This window comes from Rhinopithecus bieti, unplaced genomic scaffold, assembly GCF_001698545.2.
Source record: "Rhinopithecus bieti isolate Rb0 unplaced genomic scaffold, ASM169854v2 scaffold_27006, whole genome shotgun sequence".
NCBI classification, from domain to species: domain Eukaryota; kingdom Metazoa; phylum Chordata; class Mammalia; order Primates; family Cercopithecidae; genus Rhinopithecus; species Rhinopithecus bieti.
This window is the reverse complement of record NW_016813373.1, coordinates 2,553,220-2,573,878: the sequence shown is the minus strand read 5'-3', so window position 1 is coordinate 2,573,878 and position 20,659 is coordinate 2,553,220. Positions and strand designations below refer to the sequence as shown.

Genomic DNA, 20,659 nt, shown 5'->3' with positions numbered 1-20,659 from the left:
TGCGCAAGTACAGGCCATAAACCTAAGAGTGAGTGCTTCCTTAAGTTTTGTACCCTCAGCACAACACTCATCTCATCTTATCTTGGACCTGTTAGGTGAGATACACAAAGACTTCATCTACCACCTGTGGAGTTTATTTCTTTAAAAAAATAAAAATAAAAAAGTCTGTTGTGCAAGTATATCCCTATAGAGAAGGTTTGTATTTGCTTCTGCTGGATTTTACATGTTCAAGTTGTTAGGTTACTTTCTTGGACTGGAATTGTCATAATGTGTCAATATTAGGAATCTGAACTTTAAACACAAGTGTAGCAAGGAGTTGGTATAATAATTTCCCATGGAAGATTCCTCTTTCTCTTCACAGAATAATCAAAAGAAAGGCATGCAACTAAACTTGGCAGTGAGCTCCTCTCTCCCACAGCTTTGCATCCTGAGCAGAATATGAGAACATGGAGGGGAGGGGACCAGTTTGGAATTTGTGCCAGGGTTGGCACCCTGAGCAGTTTCTACTGACTTGGTTCCTGTCTTATTTCCAAGCCTAGTTCTCCAAACTTCTTACCAATTCTGTAAGCTTCTCAACATCCTCCAGCAATTTCTCATTCTCCTTAATTTAGTCAATTTCTTTTGCTTGGAACCAAAGAGCCATACCAATATACTTAGCCTCATGCTGTCAAACAAGGAATTTATATATTTCCACTTGTTATGATTCGATCCTTAGGAATAAACTTTCTCAGCATTATTTGATTTCCATTTGGTTTGCCTACAAGGAGAATGTATACTAAACATTTTAACTTGAGTATTTCAGAAGATAAAACTCTTCTATTTGTCTTTATCAATTAAGGAATTGCCATTTTCTTTTTACATATTAATTCATGTGAGTTTTCCCCAGAAATTTCTGTTGGATACATGAGAAAATAAAATTTCCAAGCATATAAGCTAAGGACCAGACCCTAGACAACTACCCAAGATAATGAATATCACCCAGGTAAGCCTCTCAGAAAATAGCTGCTGGTCTTTCTGGTAGCCAAAATACCATTGACAAAGTGTTGTCTGTTTTCCCTATTACATTTCTATACTACCTCAGTTGTTTTGAAGTTCTTGCATTGGTACCTCTCTCTGAGATGCTCTTTCCCATGTATTAAAACCTCTAGCTTTTGGGGCTGGGCACAGTCACTCACACCTGTAATTCCAGTGCTTTGGAAGGCAGAGGCAGGAGGATTGCTTGAGGCTAGGGCTTCAAGACCAGCCTGGGCAACATAGCGAGAGTCTCATCTCTACAAAAAAATTAAATATTATCCAGATGTGGTGGTGTGTGGCCTGTAGTCCTAGTTACTTGGGAGCCTGAGACAGGAGGATTGCTTGAGCCCAGGAGTTCCAGGCAGCAGTAAGCTATGACTGTGCCACTCACTGCACTCTAGCCCAGACAGAAGAGCAAGATCCTGTCTCTAAAAAACAAAAACATACAAACTTCTAGCTTTCATTTTATTTGCTGAGCTGATAAGATGTGCACAACCCAAGCTCAGGGAAGTTAGGCCTTTCCATGATCTGGTTAATAATTCCATTCTCTTTTCCAATCTTCCTTTTATACCTCTTCATGCCTATATGGAAATGGTTTTCAATATCTTGCCATTATGTATGATTTTACCTCTAATGCATAATAAAAATAAAAGCTTTAATTTATAATTTCCTTTGAAAGAATAAGAGCATCTCTCTCTCTCTCTCTCTCTCTCTTTCTCTCCCTGTCCCCTCTATCTTTCTCTCTCTCTCTCTCACACACACACCACAAATACACACACAAATAGCAGCATTTTATATAAGTCAAATGAAACTTCAACAACAATAAGCTTGAGAGAGGGAAGTCACGGAAGGGCAGCCTTGAGAAAGAATGTAGCTAACAGGATACCCGCAGCTATACTGACTGCTGATATCTGAAGCTAAAGTGCAGATTACATGTGTATGAGCCTTAGATCACCATTTTTTAAGTGTTGGCTTTCAGTGTAGCCTCCTTGGCCTGAATCACTGTGCAGTCATTAATGTGCAAAGGACATGCTCCTGACTGACTTGTTCTCCAGTCATGGCTACACCTACAGCACCTGAATAAAGATTTGCCAAGCTGACCTGTGGTGCTGGCTACACAGAGAATTATAGTCTCAGGTATGAACAAATCCAGTATTTCACCAACTGTGTCATTTAGAGTCATCTTACCTCCTCTGTCTTTAAAACTTCCCATATTCTAGCATGATCTTCCACCAGCCAGTGTCCCGTGCTTTCTACCTTGGTGGAAAGTTTGAATTTAGACACCTCCTGAGTAGGTTCTCCCACAGGTTTCACCTCCATCTTGAAAGAGGCAGGCAGGAGGCATTACGGATCTGTGTGGAAGAATAAAGTGTGATCCAGATTAAAACAATGAGTAACATTAAGAGAGACATGGAAGCAAATTATCATGCTTGACTTATGACTAGTGAGACCGTTAAAGACAGTATCATAATAGGCATCAACTTTTATGGCCACTTTTATATTCTAAATATTCATTATTGGTATCTTAATGCAGGCTTTGGGAGGTAAGAATGCATTCTGATAATGGCAAACTGGTACAAATTTTAAAGCAAAGTGCAAGCCATCATCTGCCTGTTACACTTGCTTATCACTTGGCTTTGGCGCTCTCAGGGGGAGAGATGGAAATGGGTGGCTGTCAGGCAAACCTGAGTGATGTTTTCATATTTCCATGCCAAGTGCTTCATGTGGAAGAAGCACTGGCTATGATGTCAAGAATTTTACTCTTCAAACATCTATTATGTACTTGTGTATATGAGGCTCCATGCTAGGCATACACAAATAATTCAGGAGTTTGCCTCTTAACCTTAAGAAGCTTAGAGCCTCAGGGCAGAAAGATTGTAAACAAGTATTAACAATATGATATATTACAACATAGTGCCTGAAATGCCACAATAATTGTGTTTCTAAACTGCAATGAAAGCAGAGGAAGATTCCTTTGATATTCACTGGCTGTGCACTTTCTTGGGCCTTGGTTTCACTAACAGTTTCTGGAAGATATTATTTAAAAATTGATGCCAATCTTACAAGGTCTACCTCTTTGACATCTTTCCATTCGCCACTGGCTTGTTCAGAATCTCATCATATCTTGCCTGGCTCAGTCCCATACTATCATAAGAGTCTCCTTGCCTCCATTCAGATCTCTTTGGGTCTATTCTTGGTGTAATTGATCTAAAAAGCAAAACTGTTACTGATGTTCCATCTACCTAAAACTTTTCCTAAAGCATGAAACCCAAATTCCTTCACGCAGCATCCAAGGATCTTTATGTCTGGCTTCCTCCACCTCCTTTCTCCCACCTCATGCATGCACTGCTGCCTCCTCAGCCACTGTTTCAGCCATTTGAAAGTATCTATGGACCCCAGATACATCTGTTGCCTATAGCCTTTGTTTGTGACACCTTCTCTCCAATCCCCACCCCAAGAGAATACAGGCCTCCCTCCTTTGTTACTCTATGTACTCTAGACAAACTTCTATCATGTCACCTGTAACACCTTATTATATTTATTTGCTTTAAATTCTATTTCCCCCTTCTAGTCTTATAAGCATCTTGAGACTAGAGATAGTATCATATACAGAGTAAGTACTAAATAAATGTTTTATGAACCAACCACTAATTCGATCATTTAGTAAATCATGACAATCCATTGAAAAGGAGGCAGCAGATCTTACATATTCAAGTAACAGATGTAAAAGTCAGGTTACCTCTTCCTTTTAACTTTTTTATTGACTTAGTGGGCTATAAGTTTTTCATAAAAAAGGGATAAGTCTAACATTCCTCGCACACTCCAAGCAGCTTATAACGCAAGATAGAATTGCTCATTAGTTAACAACAGGCTGGTTTTCATGGAAATGTCTTCAAGGAATTATGTCTGCAAAACCCAGGTGTTAGGCTCACATAACCCACTACCCAAATAGAAGTAAGTGGAAATTGAAACCTATATGAGTGACAGGAGTGACAGATCAGTGGATTTAAGAAAATCATCATCTGCAGAAGAGTTACTTCTCTGCTCTGGGGCTTCCCATGCTCCATCTAAGCCATGGAGAGTGAGCCATCTGCTTGCAGAGAGCAATGATGAAGAAACTGATAACCAAAACCATCGTGAAGTACTTAGAAACACAGAGCACTTAATACCCTCCCACTAGGAACCAGGAAACAAAACCTACATAATTAATGAACAAAGTTCCTCTGAGTGGACACACTAATAAATGATGCTGACACGCACACACAAGGAAATAAACAAAGCAGAGTCATGTAGAGATTTCAGTCCAAAAAAAGGAAATTAAAATAAACAGGCAAAATGGAAACAGGCCAGATTAGTAGGAAAGGAAATTCCATTGTTGTTATTGGAGAAATACTGTAAACAACAACAAATAAATCAAAACAAAGTAGGAAAACTACATAAAATGGTTTTGGCTGTCTCCTTTGTATATTGTGGAAACAAAACTGGATAAAATAGACAAAGTATGAAATCCCATGGGAACAATGGAACATCTGTAAGTGTAACGTGTTCCAGAGACCTCACAGCTTACTCTACTGTCTGCCCACAGCTGCTTTCTCATCTCCGCAGTGTGGGTGAAAGTTGGCAAATTTTCAGTGTTGAAGACTGAACTCTACTGTGCACTGACTTCCCACAGATTGCTCCTCACCCTGTTTGGGAAGAAGATGTTATTGTGAGTTTTAAACCATTCCAAAGCACTCAGGAACTAAGGAGGGACTCAAGAGAGGCAGCCAGTTCTTACAAGGCTCTTCAAGCATTCTGAGATCCTCCACCCTATCTGAGACTGGAAGTCTTTTTCATTTATCCTCAGTGTATCCCTGCACTTATTAAAATGACCATATGTAGAATATATCTTGAGCTTCCACTGCATACCAGCCACTGTGCTAGGCGTTTTCCACATTATCTGTAATCCACACAATAAACCTGAGAGGTAGATATCACCATTTTACAACAATGAAAAAATGAGATTCAGAGAGGTTAAATAACTTTACTACACTGCTAGAAAGCTGCAGAGTTCCCAAGTTCATGCTGTCTCTCCTAGATCAGTTCAGAAAGTCTTCAGCTCCATCCTACTCTCCCATCACTGGTAGAATGCAACCTCCTTCTCATGCCCCTTCCTCCATAGACTAGAGCCAGAGTGTCTGTGTCTCAGCTCACTGGCACAATGGTGCCCCCTTGAGATATGGTCACATCTGATGAGTACACAGGTAAGGATAGCACAGAGGTAAGAAAACCACAGGGAATGGATCATTCCTTTTCCTTTTTACTGACATCTCAACTTCTGACCAGGGTGAGCTCTGTAAGTGTGTGACCTACGAAGTCACACAGAGCCCCATGCTCAGAAGAGCCTCATGCTTTGTTTAATGCTTTGCTGTTGCTACCTTAAAATTCTTAATTTTTGAACAAGGGGCCTTCTAGTTTCATTTTGCACTGAGCCCCACAAATAATATAGCCAGTCCTGCTGCCAACCTGTCTTTTCCTCTTCAAATCTAACATTTTATTCCATACTTTCTTTATTCTTTTCTTTTTTTTCTTTGAGACAGGGTCTTGTGCTATCACCCAGGCTGGAGTGCAGTGGTGCAATCTCGGCTCACTGCAACCTCTGACTCCCAGGTTCATGCGATTCTCCTGCCTCAGCTTCCCGAGTAACTGAGATTACAGATGCCTGCCACCATGCCCAGCTGATTTTTGTATTTTTAATAGAGATGAGATTTTACCATGCTGGCTAGGCTGGTCTCGAACTCTTGGCCTCAAATTATCCACCTGCCTCAGCCTCCCACAGTGCTGGGATTACAGGCATGAGCCACCTCATCCAGCTTCCATACTTTCTTTAAACAATTCATGCATTATAGGTTTCCTACCTATTCCCTTCTAGCTCTTTTTAGGAGCTAGAAGTCTATGTTACAGAGCCATCATTTATTTGTTAAAATTAAAATAGGAGGCATATGTAGACTTTCCACTAACCTCTGATATACGGTGCATCTTACAGTTGAACTACTGACTTCTTTCTTTCTTTTTTTTTTTTTTTTTTTTTTTTTCTTGAGATGGAGTCTTGCTCTGTCACCCAGGCTGGAATGCAGTGGCATGATCTCAGCTCACTGCAACCTCTGCCTCCAGGGTTCAAGTGATTCTCATGCCTCAGCCTCCCGAGTAGCTGGGATTACAGGCATCTGCCACCACCTCCAGCTAATTTTTGTATTTTTTAGTAGAGACAGGGTTTTGCCACGTTGGCCAGGCTGGTCTGGAACTCCTGACCTCAGGTGATCTGCCCGCCTCAGCCTCCCAAAGTGCTGGAATTACAGGCGTGAGCCACCGCACCCGGCCTGCCTTCTTTCTTAAAACACATATTCAAGGGTTACAAGACAACCTCCAGGCAATACCATTAATATGGGCCCTTCAACAGAATCATCAGATAATATGAAATCACTGGAAACCTAAAAGGCAAAACTTTCTGTTCTAGTTAAGAATTGGTCCGAAATATCATAAGCCTTATGGACTCTTTTGGAAATCAATTTTGAATAATTTTTAATTTAAAACACCTGATACCCAAAACAGAATTTTGTTTAAACCACTTGACAGTAAAATCAGCCTTAAGTTGGGAGTGGGGTGAAAAAAGGAACCTGTATGTATAGAAAGGTAAATCTGATCAGAGAACATAAAAGCAAAATTTTTCTCAAAAATTAAAAAAGAAAATTGCTTGGGAATTTTTTTGTAATTGTAAAAGGATTGTGATTGTACACTGCCTCTACCTTATGAAGCACAGAAATAAAATTAAAACAGGGAAGACAAGTGTGGTGGGATGGAAGAAACATGTGCTTGCTTGACACTGAGAAACAATCTGCAGATAAGAAAGCCATGGAAAGATTTTTTTTTTTTTTTGTAGAGACAGAATCTCACTATGTTGCCCAGGCTGGTCTCACCTGGGCTCAAGTGATCCTCCTGCCTCAATCTCCCCAAAGTGCTAAGATTACAGGCATGAGTCACTGTGCCTAGTCTTCTTTTTAAAATATTTACTAACACTATGCTTATACTATCTACAATATGTAATCATAACTTATTTCTTCTATTCCTTCCAAAATCATCATCGACTGGAGGTCATAACATTTTCCACGGTCATAACAAAGGGCGCAGCTGATGGCTTCACATCCTAAGTGATCATTATGCACCAAAAGTAAATGAGCGGCTTCTCAGAGGCTAATCTTGAAAACTAAGTATTAAAATGACAATCTAAGAACACAATAATTTGCCATTATTAGTGCCTGTTCTTGCTATCAGATAAAAATTATCCATCACTTCCATGGATGCCCTTTTTTTGAAACATGGCTTTAAAAGAAAGTGCTAGGACACAACTCCACTCAAGTCTGTATTTATTTTATTAACCTCCATGCTGAACTTTGTTTGATAAATCAGTTTGTAATTTATTGAATTTTACTTTCCTTCTTATAATAAATAGCATATGAGACATCCCTCATAAATCATTATCTTTTTTCTCCTCCCCCTCCTCTTTAAATATGTTTTGGAAGGAAAAGAAAGTGTTTAAAATTCAGAAACTTACTAAAATGATTTGGTGCTTCTTATCTTTATCTATTAGGGTCATGCTTTTCTTCTTCCTTTGCAGACTCCATTATATGTGATAATAATAACATTTCTGCTTACTTCCCTTTTGCTTCTACCTGAAGAAATCTTTCAGTTTTTCAAACTCAACTCAGATTTCTTCTAATCTTGAAAATGTCTGGCCTTTACCCTGTTCCAGTCCCTTGCCATGATTATTTGTCTTTCTAGCATTTCTTTCCTCCTACATTCTCTCTTCCTCATTCCTCTTCCTAATGAGCTGAGGTTCTGTCCAGATAAGATAGGTTTGTTTATCTTTATCTCCTACTATCTTCAACTCTTCCACCTAGAAGGCCATCAAGAGCAGTCTTTGCATTTTAGTTTTACTCAAAGGTTCAGAACTGCATAATGTAAAGTGCACTGAAATTCTAGTCACAAGACCTGAGTTAAAATCATGAAGCTACAGTTAATTCTCTGTGTAACAATTAAGCAAGCCATTTCACCTTTCTTAGCCTCAGTGTCCTCATCTTCAATATGAATAGGGCTACAAGACTGCTGAGCCCTCTTACAGTTATAAAAATAAAGCATTCACCTCCCTCAAATGTAGAAAGCAAAACTAATGTGCATTGAATTGTTTTTCCAGAAGAACTGAAGGCTCCAAACCACTAAACAGAACAGTGAAAGGTGATTTCAGTGTTTCACTCACATATTGTACTTAGTCCCATATTATGCATTCACTACTCAAAAGTCAAACAAACAGCATGATATTAAAATAGCCCCTTTACATTCGTGTGTACAATATCAGGGCTTTGACTATTCAGAGATAACCCAAAACTCTCTGACATGTAGTCAATTGTAAGTGTGCCAAGGCTTTTTAAAGCTGGTATTTGGACATGCTCACTCATCCTTAGCATCTAACTCCTGGTTTGATGGTAGACTTCTCTAACCATGATTGCTATTGTGATATCTACAAATTGCGGGATCCAAGAAGGTCTCAAGATGTAACCTCCTCATTGTGGAGGGGGCATTATAGTGATCTCACTAGTCTATTTCTTCTGAGAACACAGAGAGAACCAGCTATCCAGAATTGAAGATTACCATATGAAAATGGAAACTGGGGCACAGACAGACATCAGAAAGGAAGGACCCCAGAAAGCCACAGCAGAGAGAGAGATTCCTACTGCCCTGAGAAAGGAAGCCCATCAGATTATTTCGTAGTAATACTAAACGTTGCTTGTGTTTGAACTGGAGGTATAAGTCAATGTACTAGGAGGTAAGAGAGAAACCGATTCCTATTATCTCTTCCTCTTTGGAATCTCAGCAGCATTTCAAGTCTATCTATATAAGGCAACTCAGTTATATCCTGAGTATTGCTTTCTTTGCTTTCCATAACTTACTCTGGTCTCCCCTGCTAGCCTGCCAGCTCTTTAAGAGCAAGATTAGACACACGTTTGTTGCACTGCTTCAATTTTTTACAAAACTCCATTACCCTTTTAAAAAATAGATTTTTTACTGTTTTATTAAAGAAAATTTACTGGAAGAAGGAATTCAGCATTCAACATGATCATGTATTTTGGAATAAATGTCAATCATTGGGCAACCATTTTCAAAGGAATTTTAATTATATAGTGTCTCCCTGAATGCTGAGCAAAGTTGCACAATACTGTCTGTGGAGTTAGAAGTGACTCTGGGAGCAACTGTCTCCTGTTAAATGTAGAAAATTAAAGAAGTGCAAGGCATTCCTGCTTTATTCCAGTTGATATTTTAAAAGACTCGTCCAACCGGTCTTCAAACCGCATACTTTCTCCTCCTTACTGATAGTATTTGGCAAAAGTTTTTAATAATAAAAAAAAAGAAAAATCCAGAGTGGGTTTGTACTACCCTGTGACCCTCCCTAGAGAAACGCTGCTCAGCAATCCCTGCTTTGCTCAACAATCCCTGCTCGGCACAGAGAGCCAACACAAGGAAAACAGTTGGGCTCCCTTCCTGGTCTCCATTCAGTGCAGCCGTCTGGTCACAAATCTGCAAAGACAGACGTGGGGGAGGGAGAGGATACCTAAACAGAACAGAACTGAGATCACAAAAAATACCCTTTAGCATTCTAAGAGAGATAGAGGGAATTCCAGGGGACTGCCTTTTTTATGGCCTATATTTTTATTATGATAAAAAGTTCAGTAATTATGTTGCTGGAAAGTATGAAACGAGACAAAACTGTAAATCACATGACTGTCCCAGGCTCAAATGTTTCACAATTCTGTAAACACCAGCTTTAACTGAGTGAATAAAGGCAAAATGCAAAAACCATTAGGAGAGCATCATCCAGTTCAATAGCCACAGGCTAATTTTTATCAAGTTGAAGGAAATTAAGCTGATTTAGGTCATAGCAATCCTTTAGGTCTCAACAATAACAGCAGGAACATTGACAACACGATCCCCTCCCCCACAGTGCATTCAATATTCACTACACCAGGTACTGGGCTAGCATATCACAAGCCTCAGTTTATCCTCAGAAGCTCAAATCAAGAGAGATTATGGAATAAGCCCTAGGGTTTCTCTCCGGTTATCCTGACCCAGAGCCGTGCCCTCACCACTCCACTCCACTGCTATCCTTTAACACTCAGTGTTCCACGTACAAAATAACATCATGCAGATGTTCAAGAATCTGAGCTCCTAGGAATCTGAGCTCTCGAAAGGATTCAGAAGTGGACTTCTCATGGGAGGAATGCGAAGATCTAGAAATGTTATATTCAGGGGAGAAAACATCTGTTGAGTTTACCAGTTAATACACAAAATCATTTTAACTAGCTTCCAAATAGACTAGCCCTTCCACATTTCAGGTTAAAGAGCAATCTGTTCTCAATCTTTTACTTCACCATAAACAGAAGTTGAATCTATTTAATTACAGTCACTTTACTAAGCCAGAGGAAAATGGAAGGTCCCAATGGGGAAAAACTCTTTCAAGAAAACACTTCTGGGAGAGCATGTAGAGTGAGCTGGCTCTGAGCCAATCCTTATCCCCTCTCACAGTCTCTAAGTAGCAAGGACACCATGATTTTCACATATACCGTATACTGCCAAATATCATCCTCCTTCATTTGATCAGATAACACCTTATCCCATTACAGAAGACTCTTTGATTAGTGTCACATCATAATGATCTAGTTAGTGCTGAAGACCAAAACACCAGGTTGCTAGATTAACTAGGTGCAAGAAGCTTTATATACAGAGCAGCAATTTTATTCCCATCTAACTATGCTGTTTCTTCTCTGAATGGGAATAAATCCTCCGGAATGGGAATAAATCCTTGTAAGTGGTGCTAAGGACAAAGGAATTGGTCTAATACTCATCCAGCAGGTAGACGGCAGAAGCTATGTGCCTTGGTTAGAGGGAGTTATACTACTGGCTCAACATGGCAAACTTTTCACATGTAGGATCAAAGACTCAATACCCCAGATGAACACATGAACACAGGGACAATGAAACCAAGGGGAAACCGCAAGAGATGCTGCTTCCTGACACTGCCTTTTGCATAGATCTTGTGACTTTTCCCTGATGACCTGGTGCCCAAAAGCGAATGCAAAGTCAAAGCCATATCTTACAGAATCCTAAAAATCCCTCCCAAAGACTTGAGCTTGACATAATATAGTGACATTTTTATCAGTAAATTCAGTAAAAACTGTTGTGTTGGTCACGATCCTTGTATACTAGAGAAGATACAATCCCTATTTTTAATGAGAGACCCATTTGTCCTTTAGCAAACCCTGTAAGGACACTCCAACATTAAAAAAAAATTGTTTCCATGTTTTTTTCCTCTTACTCAGAGCTCTGTGAGGGTGTACTGTACCATAGAGAATGCATCCTGCATTCATAAATATGTATCAGAGGAGAAGCAGCTGTTGAATTTACCCTCGATAGTCCATTCAAGATGAAACCCTCGCATTATTCTAGAGTGAACCAAAAGGTTTTAAGCCTAAATGAAGCCTTTGAAAACCAAATTCTACTCGCAAATTTCAAACAAGTTTTCAAAACATGTTTGGAAACTGCTTTGCATAGCAACAGAGTCAGAGTATTTTCAACTCAGCCTATGGGAAGGACATTACTGGGATACATTCAATAGTTACTCAATTAGAACCTATTTTTTTCTTTAAAATTGCAAATATTCCTAGCAAAACCAAGCCTGGCTTTCTCATCAGGCCTTCACAATAGCACCAGCCATTCATCACAGTCTTTCCAAGGGCTGCATTAAATGACTTGTGTACATCTGCAGGGCTTCTGTGTTTGATCCTAGATTATATTTTCACTAAGGTTAAGGGTTAGAGTTTTGACAGATGTGGCTGTGTTCTAATTGGCCCATTTTATCTGGCCCTTTTCCACACACATACAGTATTCGATAGCCAAGTTTGTGAAGTGCCTCAATTTCGATACTAACAAATGAAGGGTGGATGGAATGTAGGGCTTGAGCACTCAGTTGGGTGTCAGCTTTAGTTTCAGAGTCCATATGAAATCCATGCCAACATCTGTCTTGGGGGGAAAGAGGATCATTTCATTCTGTGTTGCCATTTCATTCCAACTGGGTTACAGTTTCTTTTCTCTTCCTTTTATTCTTCCCTCCTTAAACTTTTACAGGACTTTCCATTTTTTTCATTGCCACAGATTGACCTTGCTATTTCCAATAAACCAAAGTGTAAACTGAACTAAGATTGTGTCTTGCCTTCTGACACCTTAGTGTAATAGCAATCATGCAAATATAGATTTAGCTGGAGGTTTAGAAATAGATTTAGAAACAGAGACTTCTAGCTGGAGGGTTAATGGGCCATATAACAAGATGGCAAATTTGCAGGGGCATGCCGTGTAGTTTGGTTAAATCTCACCTAGCACCACGCTGTCACAGGAGGGAAGAAGTCCCTAACGTTTTACGTAGCTATCGCCTAATTATTGTGCCAAGTGTGTATGGGGCAGGGCAAAATAAAGATAAATAAGCCTGTGTTCTCCACCAATCAGCCCTTGAGCTGAGAGTTCTTCATCTCAATTCCTGGGAAGTCTACAATCATATGAGAAGAAAGAGATACATTTCAAAATGACAGATTATACTTCAAAATGATAGGATAGTTGTTATGAAGAGAGAAATACACAAGTGTATTACACCAAGTGCTCTTTGAGGTAAGTATTAATTCCCCATCCTGATGAAACTGAAGCTCAGAGAAATTAAGTGAATTGCCCAAGGTCACAGAGCAGGGTCCAAATTTGAAAACAGATCTGTCTGACTCAGAACGAAGCTTTCATTTTCATTTTGTCACGGCCTTTCAAAATTTTCACAGAATTGTGGCCATGTTACTATTTGGCTTTCTAACTTTAATGCTTAAGGAGAAACACGAACTCTCTGCAATAAGGTATCAGGGAAAGGCCAAGAGGCTTATCTGAAATTTGTGCTTCCTTATCTGTGCTACCTTTTCTACCAAAGCTGAGAGTCAGTTTCTTCTACCTCCCTTCATATTCTGTTTTGTCAGTTCCTCCACATTCTCTAGTGCCTGTCACAGTTCCTCTGCTCTGCCCTTCAAGAGCTAAATAAATATTCCACTATTAAAAAGAAGTGGCAGAAAACAGAAGCAAAATTGGATAGTCGGTTATTTCACTTCTTATTCACATATGTAAATTTTGCCCCAGAAATATGGTAACCTGTAAGTCGTTATTTTTAAGCCTTCTTTAAAACACATATGGAATCTATTATAATATTCAATGACTTCACTTTTGCTTCTGCTCTAGAGATTGATGGGCTTATGATTTATAGCTCAAATGAATTCAGTTCTCAGGTTCATTGCTCCAATTTTGGTTGACATTGTTTCTGGATACCACAAAGATACTAATTGTTAACTTCATTGTGTACTGAAAAATGACCTATACACTAGCAAAACTTAAGTGGACTCAGAGTTACAACTTCTATGCACCCACTCCATTTCTCCACTTCAGACGGGACAAAAAGATAGTGTGTTTTACTCTTTTGTGTGTCCTTAAAAGGAATTTAAGGCTTGTTACTTTGAAAGCATAATATCATGAACAGGATGAAGTATAGTGAAATTAGATCCAAATAGTTTTGAGGTCTTACCTGAGAAATAAGTACATTAATTAAGTCAGCCTAGAAATCTGTCAACAGCCTGCCTGGGTGAAGGTTGATTAAATCTCTCCCTCCTTCCCTGTTTCATTGCCACAGACCTCCAGAGTTGTTTAGATTCTACTCTAGTTCCTACTGGACCAATTAGTCAAAATTATGTTCTGTACTCTACAAATTAAAATCTGGCAACACTGGCCTTCCATGTATAATGGACTGCCATAGTTGGTTTCACGCAACCACAGAGGAAATTGAAATAGAAAGACAGGGGCTTAGATACATTCAAGCAGTACATTAGCAGTGACATCAATTTTAAACATAGGAGTCCCTGACGCTTTAGTCTGAGCCACTGAGCCAACCTAACACACTCACTCCATTATCTCAGAGAGGGAAGGCAGTGAGTTCTGTGGTCCTCTGAAAGAGACCTGTGGCTGAAACAGACCGTGTTAGCACCTTCCTCTAGGTCCAGCTTGGGACTTCTAGGAGGGAACCTTGGCTCTTGGTCTTAGCCAGTTTTTAAGGGGGAAGTTGCTTTGTATCACAGCCAAGAGTCACAGGAACACCTGACACAGTGCCCAATATGGAACAGGCTTCATACTATGGAGAAATTGTCAACACCTTTATAATGTTTCTCTTTACTGAATTCAAGACCTTGCCCCTCAAAAACAGCAACTGCTACATACAAGCACAATTTTAATGAGGGATAGTTTACGTATCTCATGTTAAGGGTATATTCTATGACTTTTGACAAATAGTACACATCCATGTTACCACCGCTAAAGTCAAGATTAGAACATTTCCATTATTTCAAAAGGTCATTCTCTTAAGCCCCTTCCCAGCCGATTTCACCCTATCACTGGCCCCAGGCAACCATGAACCTGCTTTCTATAAATATATGCTAAGTTTTTCTTTTCTAGAGGTTTATATTGAATATCATACAATATCTACATTTTATTCAGTCTGATTTCTTTCACTTACCACATTTATTTTGAGACTCATCTATGTTGGTACATATTCAAATAGTTTATTCCTTTTTAGTGCTAAGTAGTATTCCATTGTTAAACATTTTATGTATGCATTCACCTGCTGATGGACATTTGTGTTGTTTCCAGTTTGGGTTACTTTAAATAAAGTGAAATAACTCTTGTGTACGATTCTTTTTGTGGACACATGCTTTCATTTCTCTTGGATAAACACCTAAGAGTAGAACTGCTGAATCATATGGTAAGTGTATGTTTAACTTTATAAGAAACTGCCAAAACTGTTTTTCAAAGTGGTGGTACAATTTTACATTCCCATCAGCGGTGTATGCAGGAAAATCTCAGTGGTTTCATATCCTCATCAACAGTTAGTTGGGGTCCTTTTAATTTTACCCACTCTAATGTTCTAACGGATGTGTAGTGATATCACATTGTGGTTGCAATTTTCATTTCCCTAATGATGAATTATATTGAGCATCTAGTCATGGATATATTGGCTCTCTGTGTATCTTCTTTGGTAAAGTTTGTTCAAATGTGTCCATTTTATTGACTTTATAATTGGTTCTATCAGTGAGTTGAAAGAGTTCTTTATATATTCTAGATATCAGTCCTAATTAAATAGTATACACACACACACATATATTTTCTCCATCTCAGGTCTGCCTTTGCATTTGCATTTTCTTATAAACAGGGGTTTTAAATTTTGATGTAGTCCAATTTATAAATTTTTTATATTTTTTATGTTTATGCTTTTTTGTGTCCTATTTAAGAAATCTTTTCCTACCTGAAGGTTATAAAATTTCTTCCAGAAGCTTTATAGTTTTAACATTTACATTTAAGATTATAATCCAGTTGTATACCATAAAGTAAGGGTTGATGTTAATTTATTTAAATGTAGATAACAAGTTGTTCGAGACAATTTGTTGAAAAGATAATCCTTTCCATATTGAATTACTTTGGCATCTTTGTTAGAAATCAATTGGCCATGCACATGCTGGTCTATTTCTGGGTTCTCGATTGTGTTTCATTGATATATGTGTCAAAACTATGCCAATAACACACCAACTTGATTGCTGTATCTTTACAGTAAGTGTTAAAGCCAGTAAGTTTAAGTCTTCTAACTTTGTTCTTTTTCAAAATTGTTTTGGCTGTTCTAAGCATTTAGGTTTTAGAAACAGCTTGAAAATTTCTATAAGAAAATCCGTTTGGATTTTTACTGGAATGTCATCAAATCTATAAACCAATTTGGGGAACTGAAATCACAAACAATTTCAGGTCTTCCAATCTACAAACATCATAAATCAATTCATTTAGATATTCTTAAATTTCACATAGAGATGTTTCCAGTTTTCAGGGTAGGGGTTTTAACATATATTTTATTTAATTTAACCCCTTTGGAGTAGTCAGGGTTCTCCAGAGGAGCAGAACCAACTATATATGTGTATAAATTGGCTATATATATGGAATTGGCTAATGTAATTATGGAGGCTGAGAAGTCACACCATCTGCCATCTGCAAGCTGGAAACACAGGAGAGCTGATGGTGAACTTCCAGTCCAAGTCCTTATACCTAAGAACCAGAAGAACCAACAGTGTAAATTCTAATCCAAGTCTAAAGGCTTGAGAATCAGTAAAACTGATGATATACATTCCAGTTCAAGTCCAAAGACCTAAGGAGCCAATGGTATAAGTTCCAGTCTGACTGCAGGAGACCAGTGTCCCAGCTTGAAAACAGAGAGAGAGAGGAAATTCTCCCTTTCCCTGCTTTTTGTTCTATTCAGGCTTCCAATGAATTGGATTAGATGAGACTCATACACACTGGAGAAGGCAACCTGTTTTACTCAGTCTACCCATTCAAATGTTCATCTCATCCAGAAATACTTTCATAGACATACCCAAAAGTAATGTTTAACCAGAAACCTGGGTACCCTATAGCCCAGTCAAGCTAATACACAAAATTCATCATCATACTCATGTATTTCATGCTTTGAGATGTTATTGCAAATAATAGTCTTTTTTTAAATTTCCATTTCCATTTGTTTATTGCTAATATATAGAAATACAATTAACTTTGCATCCTGAAATCTTGCTAAAATCACTTATTAGTTCTACTAGTTTGTGGTAGATTCATGAAGATTTGCTGCATGCTTGATCATGTCATCTGTGAATAAAGATAGTTTTACTTGTAGCTCTTTAGCCTATATGCCTCTTATTTTTCTTCCCTGTCTTACTGCCCTGGCAAGAGTCTTCAATAGAATGTTGAAAAGTGGAGAGGGTGACCATCCTTGTCTTTTTGATCTTAAGGCAAAAGCATTCAGGTTTAATACTAAGTTAGCAACAGTTCTTTTTAAAAAACAGTTTAATAATTCACATACCATAAAATTCAAACACTTAAAGTGTAAAATTTGGTAGTTTTTAGTATAGTCATAAAAATATGCCATCATCAGCCTTTTATCAGACTGAGGAGGTTCCCTTCTATTCTTAGTTTACTGGAAGATTACCACAGTATAATATGATAATATGTAATGGATGTTAATTTTATCAAATGGCTTTTCTGCATTTATTGAAATTATGATACGGTTTTTGTCCCATTATGACAATAAGATGAACTACATTCATTAATTTTTTAATATTAAGCAACCTTGTATTCCTAGGATAAACATTACTTGGTTATCATGTATTATGTTTTTTATATATTTCATTTTTGGTTTGCACATCTTTTATTGAAGATTGTTGGGGAGTTTAGGGATGGTATGAAAGGTTTCACTTCAGGGCACATATGCTGTGTGGGTGCCAGAGGCAAAGGATTGGCTGTTCTGTGGTGTTTTTTAGGAGCCAGGCACAGACAAACTGTACTTCCAAGCTATCTTTTTACTCTAATATTCTGGCATTAAACTTTCCATTAATGATTTTTAAGGCCTTGCTATAACTCCCTGGTGATTCATCAGCTGTATTTTTCCTTTACTTCATTTCATAATTTTCCTTCTGCTATATATCTTAGTGAATCCTTCCTTTTGCTTTTGGCAGACTCTATTTTTTTAAGGCTAATTTTTCTACCATCCTTTCCCTTCATCTTCCAGTTTCTTTAATCATACCTCCCTCAATAATTTTAAATCCTCTCTCCTTCTAATGCCACCTTCATTCAGCTTCTCTTCTTTTCACCCCACCAGACCATGTTAACTTGCTCTCAAGGTCCCCTTTCCTTTGCAATTTTTTTTTCTTTTCTTTTTTTTTTTTTTTTTTTTTTTGAGACAGAGTCTCCTTCTGTTGCCCAGGCTGGAGTGCAGTGGCACAATCTCGGCTCACTGCAACCTCTGCTTCCAGGGTTCAAGCAATTCTCCTGCCTCAGCCCCCTGAGTAGCTGCAATTACAGGCATGCGCCACCATGCCCAGCTAATTTTTGTATTTTTATAGGAATGGGGTTTCACCATGTTGGCCAGGCTGGTCTCGAACTCCTAACCTCAGGTGATCCACCTGCCTCGGCCTCCCAAAGTGCTGGGATTGCAGGCGTGAGCCACTGCACCTGGCCTTTAATTTTTTTCTATTTTTTTTAACATTCTACAGAACACACTTTGCAAATATTTACGTCTTCCTCGTAATCCCCAGTTGTGTCACACAAAGGCCCTAAGGCCTTGGCAGAACAAAGGAGGAAGCCTCAGCAAGGACTTCAGGAGACACAGCCAGTACCATCAGCTTGTCCTCAGGGAGAAACCAAGTACTCTTCTCTAGATTGCATCTCCCTACACTCTAGAAATACATGGGCACAGAGAGAGAAGGAAAATCTGTAATTTCCTTGGAATGACTTCAGTGAACTACAAGGAGCAGAAGAGACCACACTGTAATCAAGGTGCAGGCCTGCTCAGCAGGTGTTTCAAAATATACTCAACTTGGACTATCAATGAATGAATGAATGTCAATCAATAACACATAAGGCAAGTAGGAAGGAATGAAATGAATACTGTAGTTTGCCCCTAAGTGCTACTCCAGTTCAGCAAAGGGCTGGATTTCACAATTTACCTTTCAGCCTGCTCTACCACCCTATGAAAGATAATAGAGTTCAATCAGCACTATACAGTTGAGAGCAAAGTTATAATGTTGCTAATATAGAAAACATTGTTCAGCCCTTATTGTGAGATTAGCACTTTACATGCATTATCTTATTTACACTTCAAATTTCCTCCTTCTTAGGTGCTTTTTTTGTTTTTGTTTTTTGTTTTGTTTTGTTTTGTTTGAGACAGTCTTACTCTGTTGCCCAGGCTGAAGTGAAACGGTAAGATCTCGGCTTACTGCAACCTCCGCCTCCTGGGTTCAAGCAATTCTCCTGCCTCAGCCTCCTGTGTAGCTGGGATTACAGGCATGTGCCACCATGCCCGGGTAGTTTTTTTTTATTTTTAGTAGAGACGGGGTTTCACAATGTTGGTCAGGCCGGTCTTGAACTCCTGACCTTGTGATCCACCCACCTCAGACTCCCAAAGTGCTGGGATTACAGTACTGTTTTACAGATTCAGATGCTGTTGCTCACAGAACTGACCCTTCTTCACACAACCAGTAGTAGTGGATCCAGGATTCCAACTTAAGCAGCCTAAACTCAAAGCCCATATTCTAAGCTACTATGTCAGTGGTTTTGAAAGTCCTTTGCTCATGTATCCCCAAAAACATTTTAATAAACTATTTACCACTTATACATTTTAGGTTGACATGAAAAATTTTCATTATAAGTTTAAATATTTGCAAATTATATAATTTATAGTGTATGGAACTATTGAAATATTTTAAATATCATAAACTTACATCATTCCTTTAGATGTATCCAGTGGGAATATAAATACCACAGCAATTTGATGTCCATCAGCATCCATTTAAAATGCACATAAACAAGCTCTCTTTTTTTTCTTTTGAGACCGAGTCTCCCTCTGTCACCCAGGATGGAGTGGAGTGGCGCTAACTTGGCTCACTGCAACCTTCACCTCCCAGGTTCAAGCAATTCTCCTGCCTCAGCCTCCCAAGTAGCTGGGACCACAGGCGCCCGCCATCACGCCCGACTAATTTTTTGTATTTTTAGTAGAGACAGGGTTTCACCATATTCGCCAGGATGGTCTTCATCTCCTGGCCTTGTGATCCACTTGTCTCGGCCTCCCAAAGTGCTGGAATTACAGGCGTGAGCCACCGCGCCCAGCCATGAACAAGCTCTCTTTAACAGAAATAAGCTCTGCTTCCCTTCCACCATATCCATGCCCCAACCTGAGAGGATGTATTTGCTCAAGAGGAGAGAAGACCTCTTCTGTGCTCACACCAAATGCCACTTCCTCTGAAAGGCTGTCTTTGACCACCCTCCTGCTTACCTTCTTCATAGCATTTATCATGATCTAAAATTATCTTGCACTTTTGCTAATTTACTTGTTTATGTCTCCTCCACTGGTTTATCCGCCACAAGGGCGAAATCTAAGTCATCACCCGAGTACACAGTCATTCCTTTAGCTTCTTGAAATTGTATTTCTGTTTCACCTTTGCTATAGAATTTTCTCTCAGGGCAAAATAGTTTTAAATTTAAAAGTATCAAATATAAATAAAAAAATTTTAAGTTTCTGTCACTATAAGGCTATAAGTTAAATAATGTTTTACTGAGCTGTATTCTCAATTATAAGTGGTACATAATTGATCAAAACAACATAACTATATACACTTTTCACAAATTATTACTAAACATAAAAAGCAAAACTTTTATTATAAATACACTCTTTAATGTGCCAGATGGAGAAAGTATGTTTAATATCTTGAATATAAATGACACATACTTTAAAAAATCACTTTGGTGCCCTAGAGGTTTCTACACTTGTAACAATGAACTATGTAAGACGCAGGCTGAGTAAGCAGTAGACTTCTGTTTGTAAAGGTAGAGAAACCCAATTGTGAATGGGGAGGTGGGAAAGAAAAACTAACAAAACTCTTTCATTGTAGATGTTCTTTGATCA

General features: G+C 38.7%; 1 protein-coding gene across 6 annotated transcripts in view; it reads right to left on the bottom strand.

Moving 5' to 3' along the window:
* The window catches only part of RGL1 (ral guanine nucleotide dissociation stimulator like 1), a 297,516-nt gene that overhangs the window by 192,357 nt on the left and 84,500 nt on the right, over window positions 1-20,659 (bottom strand). For all 6 annotated transcript variants that reach the window (XM_017848080.1, XM_017848077.1, XM_017848082.1 and 3 more), the window contains exon 2: window positions 2,203-2,366. In XM_017848080.1, the coding sequence (XP_017703569.1) occupies window positions 2,203-2,334 (132 nt within the window). In that variant the 5' untranslated portion in view covers window positions 2,335-2,366. The remainder of the gene's footprint in view (window positions 1-2,202; window positions 2,367-20,659) is intronic.